This window comes from Ptychodera flava, chromosome 21 (genome assembly GCF_041260155.1).
Source record: "Ptychodera flava strain L36383 chromosome 21, AS_Pfla_20210202, whole genome shotgun sequence".
Lineage (NCBI taxonomy): Eukaryota > Metazoa > Hemichordata > Enteropneusta > Ptychoderidae > Ptychodera > Ptychodera flava.
In genome coordinates this window covers 1,076,975-1,094,768 of record NC_091948.1, presented here as the reverse complement: position 1 = coordinate 1,094,768, position 17,794 = coordinate 1,076,975, and the positions used below count along the sequence as shown (strand labels likewise).

Genomic DNA, 17,794 nt, shown 5'->3' with positions numbered 1-17,794 from the left:
TGATAACATAACACCAGTTACACTCTATTACAAACAAAATCAAGACAAATTTATTGTTTAAATGTTTTCCTGACACAGAATAGAGACATACCAATGCGTTTTTTAAAGCACCATATTACTTGGCATTTAGTTTTCTTTGGTTCTCTGTTCATCAATTGTATTGTCTTACAATGAATACCTAAATCTACAAACAAACATTCTTTCAGCTGTGGCAACTTACAAGGCTGAATGTTGTATTTTGCAAGAAAGACTCTGACATCATGCTATCATTATATACCATCAGAGACAAATCAAATTATGAAAGGAACAGAACAATGAACTTGTTACCTTAAAGATTGCTCATATCAGGACTCTATCAAATACACAGATTTGTCAGGATGGATTTTTACTATTCAATGGGTACGCCGTACAGGCTTATGCAATTGGACACCCTTCAGATAGGGTATACACACATGTTATATATGATGCCCAGAGAAGACAAATTTCACCATAAATATCTAGACTAGTACATGTCGCAATCGAAAATAATAATATCTGTAACTGGCTAACATGACAAAGCCTTGCACTCTACAGAAATTACTGCCATCTGTTGATAAAATAACACCCAGATCATTTAATTTGGGCATATAGAAATTATGATGATAATCTGATGCATATTTTTTCAAAATTTGAAATAAAGACAGACAAGCACCTGAACATGACATTTGATGTCCACAAAAACATAAACATACCCTATAAGCTGTCATGACAACAGGTCAATGAAAATTTAAACACAGCCTTGTTGTCATGACAACATAAATTGTAATAAATTTACAAGGTTATCTATGGTAGGAAATTTTAGGTATGCAGCATTTAAGCTGACTACCAAAGTGTCGATATCTCAACAATTTCATTGGAGATGAGATACAAGTGATCAATATTTTGAAGAGGGATGTCTGTCAATAACTAGCTGCACAGAGAATAAGATATATATATGTTGACTGTATATACATGGCAAATAAAGTTGGCAGAGGGACTATGCTATTAACACATCAGATTGGAAGACAGGATAGTACAATAATGAACAATAGTTGTAACTGAGGTGACATAAATGATGGACTCCGGCATTATAAAGTAACTGCATTGTGTACTAGTGTAACTGAGCCAGCAAGTATCAGCAAGTATAGATGTAAATAAACTGTGTGGTTTCATACAGGACACATTGCCTTTAAAAAATTATTCTAATATGGCAATGATAAATGTCATGATTAACTTACAGGCTATGATTGATATTTCTAATTTTGAATATCATATGCCTTTTTAAATAATGTGTGAGTTTTAAAATCATGGTTGTCTTGAGAATGCCACAGACAGAACCTTGGTAAACATAAAGTGTGCTGTTTACAGTCCTTTACAACTAAATATGTCTAAAGTTATACAAACAGATAAAAAATCTACGAAGAACAGAACACTAATTACATAAAAGAAACAAAATATGTAGCTACTTTAATATACACCATGTTTGAAATGTGTCCAGCTATAGGAACTGTACTTGTACATTTCAAGTCTGTTTCCACCTAAACTTAATTTCTTCAGCTGATCATGATAGAAAATGGTCTCCAATTTGTAGCTAATGCATAAAAATATCGTTTTATGAAATTATGTTACATTGTATGTGCAAATGAACAGTAAACAGTAAATGAATTTATGCTTAATACTAAATGCTTCTCAGATCAAGCATATTCAATTTAATATCTCTCATTATAGAACTGGTATTACACTGTTATAGCATATTAACACTAATGATTTGCACCTTAACAGAACTCAATAAATTTGCTGGTATTTTTTAATAACTTACATAACTTTGTTTTTGTGTTTAAAGTTGATAATATTATGATTACTTTAAAACCAGACAGCAACATCAACAAATAATTAAACATCAACCTGTAATTAATTTTATTTCCACATTCTGACCACATTTTCTTAAAATCATATTAGTAAATCAAATATATGTAATTGCCACCAGATTGCATCCGCAGGCCTTGTCTGCTCATCCATATAGAAGTACCTATTTCACTACTGACACAATTTTCATAAATTTTCCTTGGTTCATTCAGTTACTAAAACAAAAAATTATATATAAAATATGCAGTAAAGCAAGACAAACACAAATTTAATGAATATACCACGATATGCAATATATTTCTTATTGAGGTTGGAAGCCTATATTACTTTGGCATATATCTAAAATATGAAAAGGTCCATTTTACATGTTATAGAGTCTGAGGTCACCTTCAACTTTTTTCAGGCTGTGGTCGAAATAAGGTCCCAGGGACACTGTAAAGGTCATGGTTACAAATCAGATCATGGTTACCCTGTTGATATATTAGTCAGGTCTGGTTACAGCGATACTGTATAGGTCTTTGTTACTTACAAGCTCACTATCACATTTTACATTAACATCAAACTTTACACTGCCTGAGACCTTGTTTATATCTCTTCATTCTTTTTGTGTAAATTTACACAAATCAGATTCGTCATATTTTTTTTGATGAAACTTCATTGCCTCAGTCACCAAGCTTGATGTAGACACCTGTTTGACGACAGTGAGATATGGTCTTGTCTGATCCAACCATTTGTTTCCCTTTCTGTTGAACTTTAACCCACTCATCATCTTGATTAGGTCAGTATTAGTTGGAAGGAGTGAATGGTGATGGTGTTGGAGTGTTGAGGTGGTCTATGAAATCTTTGGAATTCATTCCCAGTACAGGATTTGCCATCAATGCCATGCCTGCACTTGTAAATGCCAGAGTCTGGGCTCTGCTGTGTGACTGAGCTATAAGGTGGTTGATTTCTTCCATTCGATTCATTACATGCTGTTGGTTTCTAAAAATAACAATGAAAGTGATATCAATGAATTTGCTTGTGAGTGAATGTTCAGTCTAAGTATGATGTCAAGACGTCCAGATGTTTGTGAAATGCACAGTGCAGCATGGAGCAACCATACAAGAAGTTCTTGAGAGGTGAGATATGGTTGAAGATAAACTTAATATGCCAGTTTCAATTGGCTTTAAGGGATCGTTCACAGCAGTTTTGTATGGCTATCAATGATACGTCAATTCACATTATTTCTGTCAGACCATCCATCAATTGCACAACTGGTATTGAAATGTTAAAAACCAATGAATGTTATATCTTCTGCATTGCTGCAGGCTATTCAACTTCTCAGGAGGCTAATCCAAATAAATATGTACCAGAAGCTTTAGTTGACATTTCATTGAGAAGTTTTGAGACAGCAATGAATAGTGTGGTACCTGTCAGTTGCTAAACTATCCCTGGATCTCTTCATACTCTGCAGCAATTGTCTTAAGTTTGCCATTTCATCATGAAGGGCTTGTATTTGAAGTTTCTCCACTGATCTGAATGCTCTCTCAATGGATAGTTCATTCTCCAATGTAGCAATCTTGGGGTGTGACAAAAAATATCATTACTTATCATCATCTCATTCAAAACAGTTATCTTTATAACTTAAAAAGGTGCCAGCTTTTTTCCTAGTTAAAATTTTCCAGAAACAATTTTCGGTAGAGTTAACAAGCTGCAAGTTTTCTTTCTTTCTTTAAATTTTAAGGAAATAGTTTTTGGGAGGGAACTTTATCATGGTTAAACACTGGCAAAAAGTAAGACATCAATCATATATACATGTATGTTATCTCCATACTTATGTTCTTCCTTCTTTCTAAAATCATCCTCAAATAAGAAACACATGTATGTTATCTCCATACTTATGTTCTTCCTTCTTTCTAAAATCATCCTCAAATAAGAAACTTATAGACTTGAAGGTTATTTCCATATATTTGATTTTGTTGGTTTTGTCAAAAAGACAATGAGTGTGGACCGAAACTCCAGTTGTCAGCTATTCATATGTTGATGTGAAAAACAAACCCAGAATCTAATGATAAAATTAATACCATTTCACACACAGCAAAATTTTAGCTTAGATTTATTTTCACAAACTTACCTTCTTCTTCTCGTCAGTGTCATTGCGATCTTTGATGACTTCCTTTTGATCATCAAGTTGTTTTTGGATTTGTTTGTTCAAATCAAAGAGCATTTGCTCCACTTCGAGCCTGAAGAACAATTACAAAAATATGTCATAATGTTGTGGCATTAATTAATTGATACTTGATTCAGGGTTGGAGGGAAATCATATCAAAATGAGAACCTGATCTAGCATACACAGCACTCCTACGCTGATAAAAAAGTTTGGCTGAATGAAAACTATACAGAATTCAAATGGAAAGGTTTTGCACAATTCTTGGTTAAAAAAGGGTTGTGGATGAATCACTTGCAGCAGAATCATGCACAATATGTCAAATTGGCAGATATTGAATTACAAAGCAGCAAAGATGATGGCTTTTACAAAGCTTAAATTGACAAACAAATTAAAAACGCAGATGGAACTGTAGAATCTAAGGTATTTGGTGGAAGAAAACGCTCTTGATTTGATTCAATGACATGCAGTTATAAACTGTGTATGGATGCCGATGTACCTCAGTCAAGGAATTGTGGAAGAAGTGACCCTCAAGATCAGTGGAAATACATGCAGTACTAGGCTGTTCTTTTCTACAATGACTACTGTAATTATGGCAAGGGACAGTACGGCAGAGTGAAGAAATCTCTCTGAATGCTATACCAATGCTACTTCTTCTTGCCTTTTCTATTTTGCCATTTAAACTGTTTGAACTGTTAAATCATCCTACATCATCATGCATAAAATTCCATGCATTCTCAGACTGAAACTCATACAGGTAGGGAATTACCACAGCATATAGGTTCTAACTTGTAACTCTGTGGAATGGAATCCCTGGCTCTCTATTACTTATGATAAGCATTTGATATTAAAATGAAATGTAATCTATTCTATTTGGTGACTTTTTTGTGCATATCAAACATTCCTTTGTTTGCATCAATGGAGGAGACAAAATCTCTTTGATAAATAGACTAGGTACAATGTAAAGCTATCTGCATGCACACAACAAATCTAATGATACATTTTCTCAGCCATGTTCAGCAAACATGTTGTGAGTTGCCATGCTGTGCAAACAGACATGATGTTATGATTCTAAGTATAATTTACAAAATGCGGTCTTCTAAAATGACTGCCCATGGCACCTCAATAGGTAATCATAACGTAATTTGTTGAACAGTCAGGCACCTTTCCAAGCTTCATCGTCCATTTTGAATTACGTATAAAGTTTCCTTATTGTGCTTTTCTAAGGTCCAAATGTGAACTGGCAGTCTGGTATTTTGAATGATCTCTTGACACTTCACATTTGATTTCATCAATTGGAGAATGGAACAGGGAAAGGCTTTGAATGCGTTGTGCTTTGCATGACAGTTAGAAGTTATCATCAAAGAGTGACATTTAACTCAAACAGTCAGAGACAAAAAGAAAGATATGAAACTGAAAATACGAGAAGAAACTCAAAGACACTAGTGTTAGAGTTTGCAAGCTCACCTTGTCAAGCCTGATATGGGCTTATGATAGAAATGTGTCCGAGAGTGAGATGGTCTGAAGTACACCATGAGAGGAAAGAAATAACAACCAAAGAGTGAGATCATGACCTTTGACATGCATAGATGATTAGTGAATGAAAACCCTGTGAGATCACTTACTGTACTGGAGAAAAGATTCCAAGATGTTGTCATTTGACAGCTAGCTACAAGGTAGGGTAATAACTTACAGAGCATAATGTCATTTACAGTTCAGATTTTAGATATTCATTTATATGTATCATAGTATCAGTAATTATCTTTTAGTACATAATTTCATAGGAGTTGATCTTAGAGAGATGAAAGACAGTGATAAAAGAATTATTTCATTAATGGTTCATCAAACTGAAGTGATGAAATAATGAAGTGAGTTAGATTTTGTGAAAGTCATCAATGATTTTACTGTGAAATTGTAGTTTCCATCAATGCCATGGTATGTGAGACCTTAGTAAATTACAGTGAAAGTGTTGACAGAATTGAAGTATAAAGAAAATGCGTTCCTTGGAGAAATATACGATACACAACAGTAGTAAACAATACCATGGCATGATTACATGACCTAAGACGTAATTTCCAAAAGATCAACCAAGGTCCAAGAACTGAGCACAATTGTTGTTCTAAGTTGTTTACCCAGACATGGTTATTTCTTAACTTTAACAAAAACGGAAACTGACAATCTGAAAGTACATGTACCATGTAGTTGATAGATTCTAGAATTAAATATACATTATATCATACCAGTATATTGATGGCGCAATTACAGCAATCTGATTGGTCGAGTTGGAAAAGAACCGTGGTATACTGGCGATATACCATGGCTGGCATACACGCGAGCTCTCAGCTTGAGCAAAAGTCCGTTTTTAACATTCTACGCTAGAATTTCAATATATTGTTATGATATAAAAGCAATAAATCACACTCAGCGATGGTATACCACTCGATTTTGACTAGTTCTCTTCATATATGCACTCGCTATTGCTCGTGCATATATGTCATGAACTGGTCAAAATCTTATGGTATACCTTCGCTGGGTGTGATTTATTGCTTAAATATAATTGATGGGCCTGTCTGTGAAAACATCACCATTCTTTCTTTTCAACAAATTTTTGTGGAGTTAGAAATCTCTATCACTTTTCCTGACAAGAACTGAATTCAAAGTAATTTCCCTAATGACATTTACTACACAAACATACCAGTATGTGGTGTATGAAAAATGAAACCACTGTTTCTCTTGTGGACATAATTTCAAAGTCCTTCTTAAAAATTGGTCCACAGAAGACTAAAATTCATATTCTGTAAAAAAATTTGCAATTTCTCATCCTGAAATTTTTCTGCCATACAGGCTTTCATCTACTTTCACTAAATTTCAAAATTTACTATAATACCAGATGCTATAGCAACAAAGTCTGGAAATTAAAATGTAATGTGAAAAAGTGTTTAAAACTATTAAAAACAACAAACAAGAAAACTTCATGAAAGAAAGCTAGAAAGTAATGGGTGTAATTCTAAAGGAAGTACTAGTCATCAAGAATGTAGAGTTCTAACATGGCAGATCCATACTTTGTTTGTAATTCTATCCTGGTTGGCTCAATGTCAAAATCTTCACTGCTCCTACGACTTGCAGATCTGTATCCAGCAGTGGAGTCCAAATCATCCAAACTCCTGTCAACAAAGTAATCATGGTGAAATAGAGTAAAAGCTTTCTTTAATAAATCATATATAACGGTTCCACTAATATTGAGTTTCATATGTTATCATGATTTGAACTTCTCCTCTGACTGTCAAAACAGTGCATTTGTATGGAATCCACATAAACATCACTTATATTATGATTGTCATTTTGATGACAGAATGACATAAAACATTGCAGATATACAGCCTATGAAAACATTCATTTGATAAATTTATCAATAGAAAATATCAATGCAACCATGTCAACAGGCAATAAAGGCATTTCAACACCAGTATGGAACAGTGCCATACTGTTTTTCAGATCTATGGACACCTTTATCACATAACGATGTAGCATGCATTGAAGTAATGTAAAACCACTTCCCACATTTTGAAGTTCAATGAAGAAAACACCTGGTTAAAGCAGGTTGGAAATACCGGTATACTGTCTGACTATAATACTGACATGTTTCCTTATCAAGTTTTGGCTGAATGTGTGTAAAATGAACCCAATTTTATGTAAAAGCATTAATCGTAAAAAGATTTACTCAAAATATTTTGTAATACATGTATAACTAAATATAAGATTGGAGAGCCTCATTGAATCAACTTATATTGGATTGGATTTTGCCATACATTTCCACAAATTAATGTTTGCATAAAGTACAAAGCTTATCAAAACATGGCTGTGCAAAGGTCATTTCATATTTCCTCTGGAAACTTCCAACCAACGTAGATAACAGTTACACATTACTGACCTTTGTGGAGTAAATTTCTCTGTCTTGAGTCTTTCCTGTGTTTGGTTGAGCTGAGACTGCAACACTTCTTTATCAACAGACAAATCACCAAGCTGTCGTCTGAGGTGCATCACTTCACGAGTCTTGTCCTCCACAATTTCTCTGTTGGTAGAAGAAATTGGTCCAGTATTGTCACAATGTCAACGCTATCAAACTAGTACATTCAGCATTCAATGAAAGTTTTTTCTTCATGAATAAACTGGCTATGGTTAGAAGAAATTGGTTAAACTTAGAATTGAAATGGATCACAAGAGATATGTGTACCATAATTCCATACGTGCTTGGGTTTGTTTGTACTGTCATCATGTAATACGGTATTTTGGGCATACTAAGTCTCTAGAACATTGAGTGTCTTGTTTATTACAGAGTACATACATTAGACAGTGACTTCACTTCTCTTTGATGACACTCTCTGTGGAGTTGTTTGTTTCTCAATCCATCATCCAACATGGGAACGCCCACTAACAGGATGAGGGATCCAGTACCCATTATTCCAATGAAAGTGCCTTGTTCAAGGGCACAACATGATGCTGCAGTCTCCAACTTGCCATCCTTTGACAGTGAGTCCGTTATTCTGGCCTTACCAGAGTTTTGATCACAAGATAACACAGTTGGCAGAGTTGACTCTTTTGTAATACCAGCACATTTAAACTGTTCACTTCTATCATCTTTTTGAATTTGCCAGTCCAAGACATGCCTGTATACATCCATTCTGTACTATGTAAATGTGCAAAACATCTATGCTGGAGATACAGATAGGGAATAGAACTGACCTAAACTAATTTAACAACATGGAGTTTTGGTGCAGAATCTTTTCACACTGTTGTTTGATCTACAAACGTAAAACATTCTTTGTGAACTTTGCTCAGAGCAGACCTCTCTAAAGATATTTCCTGTGACATACAAGGAACAAAACTCAAAGAAAAGCAAGTTTTTAAACCACTCTGATATTTACCTTTTTTGGTCAAGATCTGATGTGAGTTGATGAACTTGATCCATTAATTTTCTCCTGTCCGATTCAAGTATGTCCCTACAAAGAGAGACACAAACATCCAGACAAACGACACTTCCATCAGTAAATGCCATGTGAGGAAATTATTAATTTAGAAGGGTACAACAAAAATATAGTGCAATAATATTTTCAGATACACTGTTGTGAAAGTCCATCCCTACACATTTGCTGATGAAAAGCAAACAACAAAAATGTAGTACAATAGTGTTCTTTAGTCCATGACATCTGCAAATTTGCTGATGAAGAGTAATACGGCGTCATTGCAACAAGGATGTTACAGATGTCATACTTTGCCATCAGAAAACAAATTTTGTTAATGACAACATGATGAGGAGTTGAAATGCTAGAGTTGAAAGCAGACTGTAAATTTAATCATTCTTACCTTTTATATGACAACTCTGATGACAAGTATTTGTTTTTTTCATTCCAATGTTCTTCATTGCTTTCTAGCTGTCTCTTCAAACCTGCTACTTCAAGCTGAAAATTATCAGAGATATTGACTCTTAGCTTTCTGGGAAAAAAACCGACAAAACTGGGCCCAATATTCAAAAAATAAAAAAATTGAGTTTCTTGGGGTCCCTAACACAAAAGTTAATAAAACGGAACCGCTGTGTCAATTTGAAAATTTGTGAAGTCTCAGCCCATCCAATAGTCTTGCATTTTCCTCTTCCAAAATTGGGTGTATAGAGATAATTATCTATCATTTATGAAAAGGATTGTTGGTTTAGGAGCCAAATATCAAAGGCAAAATCACAGTGAATTATGAAATCCTCAATATATACATGAAAAGTGTTCAATAACGTCACACTGCAATGTGAGCAATCCTCAGTAGGGTACTAGCTTTGTCTGCTGAACTGAAGACACAATGGAATTGGACAACCACTAAAACTCATCACCAACTTCAAACTAATTAAGACCTTTTCCAACCAAAAAGAACTCCACGAAAAATTCCAGGATATTTCACAACTTACCTGGTACTTGTTGACTTGGTCTTGTAAATTCTGTACTTTGTAATCTTTACTGTTGGTGTCACTTTCAAGGTTGTTGATGGTTTCTTGCATCTTTCTTATCCTGTCCTTCTCAAAGTTCATGGTCGCTTCTGATTTGGATAACTTCAACTGAAGTTCACTAATTTCTTCCTTCAACGCAGCCTAAAGTATGGATAAACACAAGAATATGTGCATCTTTAGAGGTGACAATGGTATACACACATTAGAAATCAGTTTTAAACCTTCCCTGAAGACTTCTAAGGAAAGCTTTAAACTTCACATAATTAAGAATCAAGCACAAAATTGGCATTTGAGCACCACCAATTAACAATATTTGTACTTCAAAATGGTTACAAATCTGTGTGTAATACTCAAAAGCATTTTTTTCCCTGATACTGACTGGTGAACACATGTTCAGTAATTTCATTTTTACTAAACATTTTAAGCCTAAGTGTGAGCAAAATGTGAAATATATCAAGAATAATATTATCAGGACTTTTACTTTTCTGAAAATATGTCACTGCAGTTCATTCTACCTCAAGCATTTACTTTTACATGTAATGTATTTATCTAATCTTCTCAAAACGGACGAACTACGAGCAGACCTACGAGCTCGTACGGGCGAAGTACGAGTGACGTAATGTGCCGTACTTTCAAAGTACGAGTGACGTATGCAGGTCCCAAAATCGACAAAGTGAGCGTCAAGCTGAGCGTGGAAAAACAAAAACAGCGTCGAACTGAGAGTTGAAAAAAAAAAGACAAAATAGGATTCGAAATGAACGTAGAAACATGCCAAACAGAATGTCAAAGAGGGGTTCTGAGTACGGGTGCTAAAATATAGCAAATATGCGAAATAAACACGTAATGACTTGACTGATTTCAGCTTGAATATAGCAAGTACGGGGGTGCGGGAACGAGTTCAAAACGTCTTTCACGTGGGTAGGCCCTACTACTGACTTTGCAGCACTATATTTATAACACTGTTGACAAAATCTCAACAACAATAAATTGTGGGTTCATCGTAATTGGTATTGCATGCATTAGTGAATTTTCAAAAATGACATTCATAATTGCATAATTTCAACTTGGGTAGCAAGAAAACCGACGACTCTGAGTGACTGGCATTGGGCGTCGTTCGTGTGCAAACATCGCGTGCAAGTTTACAGACGATGGGCGGTACGGTGGGAGTAGGCAATAATAGCGATAAACAAAACGGCCAGTTTAGCCTACCCGGGATATTGTAATACATACGTCATCCACCCTCTGATGTGATTTTCCTCTAATTAACGCCAAATAAATAAATATATTTGTAAAAATACATTATTACGTCGACGCCGACTTCATTGACGTCGACAAATCGACGTCAGCATTTATACTACGACTGATGCCTGGAACTTATCTACCGAACTGAGTGTAGCTAGGTAAGTTTGGAATGTGATGAGTTGGTATTGTGTGATGTTTTTTTGTTGTTCAGGAGCGCGAACGAACGAATTGAATATAGAAGTATCGAGCATCGATATCTTGTAAGGCTTCTGCAAGTTCCGCGATGACAAACAGGAATATTGACCCCACAGTGACCTGACTATACCATTATTCAATAGGCGGGGCCGTATTCTCAACAATACACACCAATAATAGTGTGGTTCCGATAATGTGCTTTTTCAAAACTTGAAGTTGAATGCGAGGTCAGAAAAATGTTAGTCTTAAAATCATTGTTGAGTAGAGGTCATTTTCAAATAGACTGTACAACATGAGGTACACACGGGTGCCACAAAAACACCCGCCAACTCATAAAATCCTTTATATTATTCATTGTACACTGTGATTAACATAATGTGGTGATCAGATTATTTCGAGGTCATAAGCTGACTCGCGAGCCACGCAGGTTTTATGTATGTGAAATCATTGCACTTTCGAATTCGAGAAAGTAAAAAAGATTTACAACGGCGGTAGGTTCAAGTGCATTACAACCAATCGAGGTCTCTTCCTTGATGTTCGGACATTGCAACCTCTTCTTTGGTTCTTCTTTAACAGCTTAATGTTACAATCGACGTCTGCAAAAAAGTCTACCATCGTGGCGTATAATAAGTCAGAGAGTGTCGCATCGTCTCCAGTCTTGACCCGTACGTACAGACTCGTCCGAAAGTCAAAGCCTAAAAGTATTCCTCCGCACTGCACTGAACCCGCTCTCACGACCAAAAAATAATCATACGAAGTTCACACCCGCTCCTACTTCCGAGTTTCGAATATACACAGAAAATGTGTCTAAGCGTTCGTTTGTCGTAAAATCCTTTCACATAAACAAAAATCTTTCATCCATGGAATACAACATAGTCCTAGGCGTATTCATAAAAAATTAGGTCAAAAGGCATGTGTGACTTATAGCTTGCATACGTCACTCGTAATATGAAAGTTCGAGCCAGTACTTCTGCTCGTACAATGTCAGTTTGGAGACAATTTATACATACCTCTGTAATGTGGTAATCCTACGAGGGCTGGAATTTGCTATGCATCATATGAGTATAGCAAATTCCAGCACTCATATGATGCAGAAATCAGAATCTGATTTATGCATCATACAAGGGCTGGAATTTGCAATACTTATATGATGCAGAAATCAGAATGTTTCGGTACTTATTCACAATAATATATTGTAATCCATCTGTGGTGAACTAAAACAACAGAAATCCTAAGGTTGTTGACAAACACAGACAAATTCTTTGAAACCTCACCCTTTTCTTTCGTTCTTCCTCCAGCGTTCCCTTCAAGGCATGTACTTTCTGCTCAGCCAGTTTACGGCTGGAACGTTCCTCTATCAGTTGGGTCTTCAGCGTACTGATCATGTTCTCTAAGAGTTTCATATCAGTGCCTAGCTGAGTCTTGGATTCCAACACAACCTGGTAGTTCTGCTCAGCAGTCTTCAGCATCGCTTCAGACTGAACAAGACATGAAAATCAATAATGTCATTGTTGACGATCAATTCTCTTATTGAGCAGAAAAAGAACAAAATACACAGAGGTTTAACAATGACTTCAGCGTCACAAAGATCAATACTTGTTCCTTGTTGAATGACGAATGAACTTTCTCAGAAGTATATGAATGCAATCAGCTTTTAAATGTGGAAATGAATACAACTTGTACTCAAAATGTCTAGACTTCTGCATATTACAAAATAAAAAAATTGACTTTTTCTTACTTAACAATTTCTCATTGACATCCATAGTTGTGCAAAATATACAAACATAACGGCTGCCTGGTTTTACTTACAAATAAAGACAAGTATATATATCAAACTTTACATTTACTACACCGCCTTTAAGCCTTAAACCGGTACATGGTAGGGATTCGCTAAATGATCAAAACTATTTTAAAGCCCATACATGTAGTTCTACATGAACATTTGTGCCCATTTGCCCTTTTCAGCGAATATTCCCTTTTTGAAAATCTAAACGCTGTCTTTGTAAAAGAAAAGTGATTGAATCAGTGCTTCTTACAGTGATGATAAGTTCAATACCCTACTGAGCTACAGTAAGCAGTATTGCAAGTTACACTTAGTCTAGCATCTACATGATATCAGCTGTATTTCAGGTGCATATGGTATGACTGCATGGTTAGTCTGTTAGCTGGGTGGTGCGTTCAGCTGGTAACCTTAAAAGCCCCACATTCAGCCATACCAACTGTAAATCATGAACCACGAAAACTGGCTGTGGTCACTCAGTAACTTCAAAATGCACAGTCTCTCAGCATGTCACTAACACCCTTAGGGTAAATGATATAGTCATCACTGTCAGCAACATGGGGATATTTCTAACATGACATCACTTTTAGCTGTTATCTGTGACATTAGTATATATGATGTTATATGTTCCAACCACAATGTCAATGCCCGTATTATCTATCACAAGTCGTGTTGATGATTTTATTGATAACTGCTAACCTCATCATCACTCTTGATGGACCATCAGACATTGTAGAGAAAGCAAAGGAAAGTCATTAAACTCATGCATTGAGAGATGTTACAGTTGCCAAACACAGGTTCAACTTTGTTGAGCTATGCAATCAAAACCTGTGAAAATAAATAAGAGATCCAGCAACTGGACTAGATATGTATTACAATTAAAATCAGAGCACTGGTGTGATAACAATTTTATTGAGAAATAAATTTAGTATTATGTGTATCTGTACTGGTACACTAGGATAAACACAAAAACTCACACCTATTTATATTACACTGTGTGTATCAATCTGTATTTTCACTGACATTTTATTTTTAGCAGGCAAACTGCTGTCTTGAAAGATCTGCAATAACAGACTCCCCTTTAGTAACCATTTCTAGTTTCTAACTTTCTCACATAAATTAGAAATGACATATACATTACTATTTACCTTGGTAAGGTTCTGTGTCAAGTCGCCATGTTCCCTTTCTTTGTTTCTGATCAAACTACTTGTAGCATCTCTCTGTTGTTTCAACTGTTGTTTGAGAGTGGTATTAGACCGATTAGACTTGTCCAAGGCGTCTCTTAAATCATTTATCATCTCTTCTTTGCTCTGTTTCTCCAGTGACAATTTACTCGCCAGAAGTTTGGTTCCATTCAGTTCTTCTTCTAATACTCTTACCTGTATCTCTTTCTCATGGTGTGGTCCAAACCTGCAGAATGACATAATATTAATGTGAATATCATACTACCACGGTCCCCCCTCTCCATCCATTCTTATCAATGGTAGGTGTGGACTTGTTTACATTGACTCAGGAGTGAGTCGGGTCATTAATTTTGTTCCTTCATTTTGCAAACACTCAATTTTGGCTAATCGTTTCTTGACATTTAGTAATTACAATAAATTTGTACATGTAAAAGTATAATAATTATTTTATCAATGCGAAAAGGACGCCTACAGATCAGCTACACTTGAACAAATATTGCATCTATAAAATCTATCTACAAAGTACATACATGTATTTTACAACTGAATTAAAAGTAAGTTAGAAGAAAAAAGATAAATTTCAACAGAATTTAACAAATTGTACGGTACCAGGTAAACCCTCATTAGAGCAGTAAGTTGAATAACAGCATTGTACAGCGTTGTATTGTAAATGAAAGCAAACATTATGAAGTTTTTAATGACATTTTACCTTTGTTGTGTTTCTAATTCCTGAAGTGCTTGTTTCAGTGATATTATCTGTGAATCTTTCTGTTCAAGTCTCTCACCCAGCAGCTCAATTTCATCTTTCAAGCGTTTGACTTCATGCCTGGCACTGTCCCGTTCCAGCTCAACTTGGTGTTTCTCTCTTTCATATTGTCTTGTGATATTCTCAGCAGAGAGTCCAGTGTGTTCCTGGATCTTACTGATGTAGTGATCCCTGTCTGATAACTTTCTGATTGTGTCTTGAAAATCTGGGGAATTCACAAGATGATTCAAATACATAACATCAACTTTAGATGCCACTCTGACTTCAAGAGCTTGTTGACTTCTTTGTACGTCATCATACTCTTCCATTGCATCGAAGCCTTAATGTTGCTTAATTTTTCATTGATTTCAATATCAAACTCTGTTCTAGTATCTGAATTTCACATGTAAGACTTTGCTTCACAGAAACAAGCAAATAAACATTGCAGTGACATTCTAAGGTGATAGGTGCCTTGAAACTGAAAGACTTAAACATTTGTCACACTTTCTTCAAGGAAACTTTAAACTCTTTCAAAATAAACTGTACAAATCAGAGATCACTTTACAAATTTTGGTACAGGAGAAACAAGTTACCTCATTTTACCGAAATTGCAATTCAAAATGGCCACTGTCCCTGTGTTAACTCTATGGAGAAAATTTAAATTTTTGATTCTCACAAATACAAGATGGTGAAAACTTTATCTACTGTACTAGCTTCAATATGAGTGCACACAGACAGTTGACAAAGACAAGTAAGTGTAAAACCTTGTGTCTGAATATCTACCTGTTCTACCTTGAAAATTCACTTGCAGACAAGTAAAGTGTGAGTGAGCTTGAGAGTATCCAGCACAATTATTACCATCAACATATCAAAAGTATGCAGTTGTCTTCGTGTTGTATCTATAGATTTTTAGGTTCTGTACATTTTTTTTGTATTAGTATACAATCTGAAGTTGCATCTTTTCACAATCATTGAAAGACTGCTAGTGTGTCACCATGCCAACAGGTTGACATCCAATGTTGAAAAGTTTAGGTATCTCTGTAACTTTCATATTGAATAAACGTTTGTAAACATTAGTGAACCAAATGACCAACCTGCAAATGTTCATCCTGCATAGCAAATACAAAACTCACTTGCATCTACATCATCAGTCTGATGCATTATTTCTTAGCAGCTCATATGGGATATACTCTCATTTTGTCTTACAACCTTACTCACCTCTGTGAAGTTGATTTTTCTCTTGTTGCAACTGAGCAGCGTATTCATTGCTGGCATCCATGGTTGCCTTGGAAGTGTCTAACTCAACTTGAAGATCATGTATCTTGTCTTGCAGTCGTCTTTTACTTGCCAGTTCCTTCTGCCATTCCTCCTAAATACCATCAATGAGAAGTTCAAGACATTGATAGGTTATGTTTATGCCAAATATTTAGAGGACAAAACATCAATAAAACTACAATCATGTTATTAGTACAATGACACGTTCCACTTTGAGTTTTAACCAAGATGACAATACTGACAAGCTAGTGACAATTTTTTTTAAATAATGTCTCTATAATGTAAATAAATTTAGCGTTGGCAATTTTTAAGTCACTGACAGCGACCAAAAACTCACATTTGCAACTTGTATAATGAGTGAACTAACTTACCCTCAAATTTTCACACTGTTTCCTTTCACTGGCCAGGGCAGCATTGATGACATCATGCTCCCTCCGTAAACTTTCTATTTCAACTTTAGCCGATGCCAGGTCAAAGTTCACAGAAGAAAGTCTGTCACTGGTCTCTGAGATATCAGAACCCAGCAGGTTAACTTTGGTTTGGGATATTTGAGAGATCTCAGAGTTCAACGTGTCTTTCATTTTTTCAGCGGTATTCAGCTGAAATGAAGTAAAAATGCAATATAAGAATGCCAAATCAAAGGGCAACCATTTTATGTGTATTTACGGACATTTTGAACATGCATATTGAGTGTATTTGCTATAGAACGTTAACTATGGATATTTTACCAGGTTTCCTAGGCTTGTTACCCGGGGTCCCATGGTATACCAATGCAATCAGACTAGGGGAGGAGTTCTCTAGTCATTTTACCAGGTTCCCCATTGTATATAATGCATTTCAGATTAGGGGACAACAGCAATGTTGCTGGGGTTCCCTTGGGAAGTCAATGCAATCCTCTCAGGGGTGAATGGAAATGGTACCAGGTTACTAAATCATTTACCTGTCTTCCCATACCTTCTTAAAACCCACTGATAGTACTAGCAACACTGAGCATCATAGAATTGTGGTTTAAACTTGAAATGATTTGTACTGGTAAAGTTTCAATGTAAATGCTCTAATCCCTAAAGCACTGCTGGTATTAAAATCAATGTCATGAAACAAGGTTGTCATTCTCTCTATGACAAAACTAATGAGTTATGTACGAACAAATTAAGTCTTTACCTTTGCCTTAAGTTCATTGACCTCCGCTTTCAATATTTTGTCATCAGCTGTGTGGTTTAATTTAAATTTCTCAAACTCATCTTTGACGGCAGCCAATTCATCTTCTAATTTGCATTTCTCACTTTGTAGTTTGTATTTCTCATTACATAAATATTCATTCACTTCTCTGTCAGCTGCAGCTTCCTTCATC

The 17,794-nt window shown here is 35.5% G+C and overlaps 1 protein-coding gene across 12 annotated transcripts in view; it reads right to left on the bottom strand.

The window, feature by feature from the left end:
* Nucleotides 1–1,309: 1,309 nt before the first annotated feature.
* The window catches only part of LOC139121058 (myosin heavy chain, cardiac muscle isoform-like), a 50,115-nt gene continuing 33,630 nt past the window's right edge, over nucleotides 1,310–17,794 (bottom strand). For 10 of the 12 annotated variants that reach the window (XM_070685668.1, XM_070685669.1, XM_070685663.1 and 7 more), the window contains 15 exons: nucleotides 17,605–17,793; nucleotides 16,815–17,042; nucleotides 16,387–16,537; nucleotides 15,133–15,394; nucleotides 14,388–14,649; nucleotides 12,734–12,937; nucleotides 9,984–10,163; nucleotides 9,395–9,489; nucleotides 8,956–9,030; nucleotides 7,962–8,102; nucleotides 7,093–7,194; nucleotides 5,498–5,551; nucleotides 3,998–4,106; nucleotides 3,294–3,442; nucleotides 1,310–2,865 (listed from right to left, as the gene is read on the bottom strand). In XM_070685668.1, the coding sequence (XP_070541769.1) occupies nucleotides 2,670–2,865; nucleotides 3,294–3,442; nucleotides 3,998–4,106; nucleotides 5,498–5,551; nucleotides 7,093–7,194; nucleotides 7,962–8,102; nucleotides 8,956–9,030; nucleotides 9,395–9,489; nucleotides 9,984–10,163; nucleotides 12,734–12,937; nucleotides 14,388–14,649; nucleotides 15,133–15,394; nucleotides 16,387–16,537; nucleotides 16,815–17,042; nucleotides 17,605–17,793 (2,397 nt within the window). In that variant the 3' untranslated portion in view covers nucleotides 1,310–2,669. Of the gene's footprint in view, nucleotides 2,866–3,293; nucleotides 3,443–3,997; nucleotides 4,107–5,497; nucleotides 5,552–5,655; nucleotides 7,195–7,961; nucleotides 8,103–8,955; nucleotides 9,031–9,394; nucleotides 9,490–9,983; nucleotides 10,164–12,733; nucleotides 12,938–14,387; nucleotides 14,650–15,132; nucleotides 15,395–16,386; nucleotides 16,538–16,814; nucleotides 17,043–17,604; nucleotide 17,794 lie in introns of all 12 variants that reach the window. The other 2 variants (XR_011549214.1, XM_070685665.1) reach the window with 2 other exon arrangements.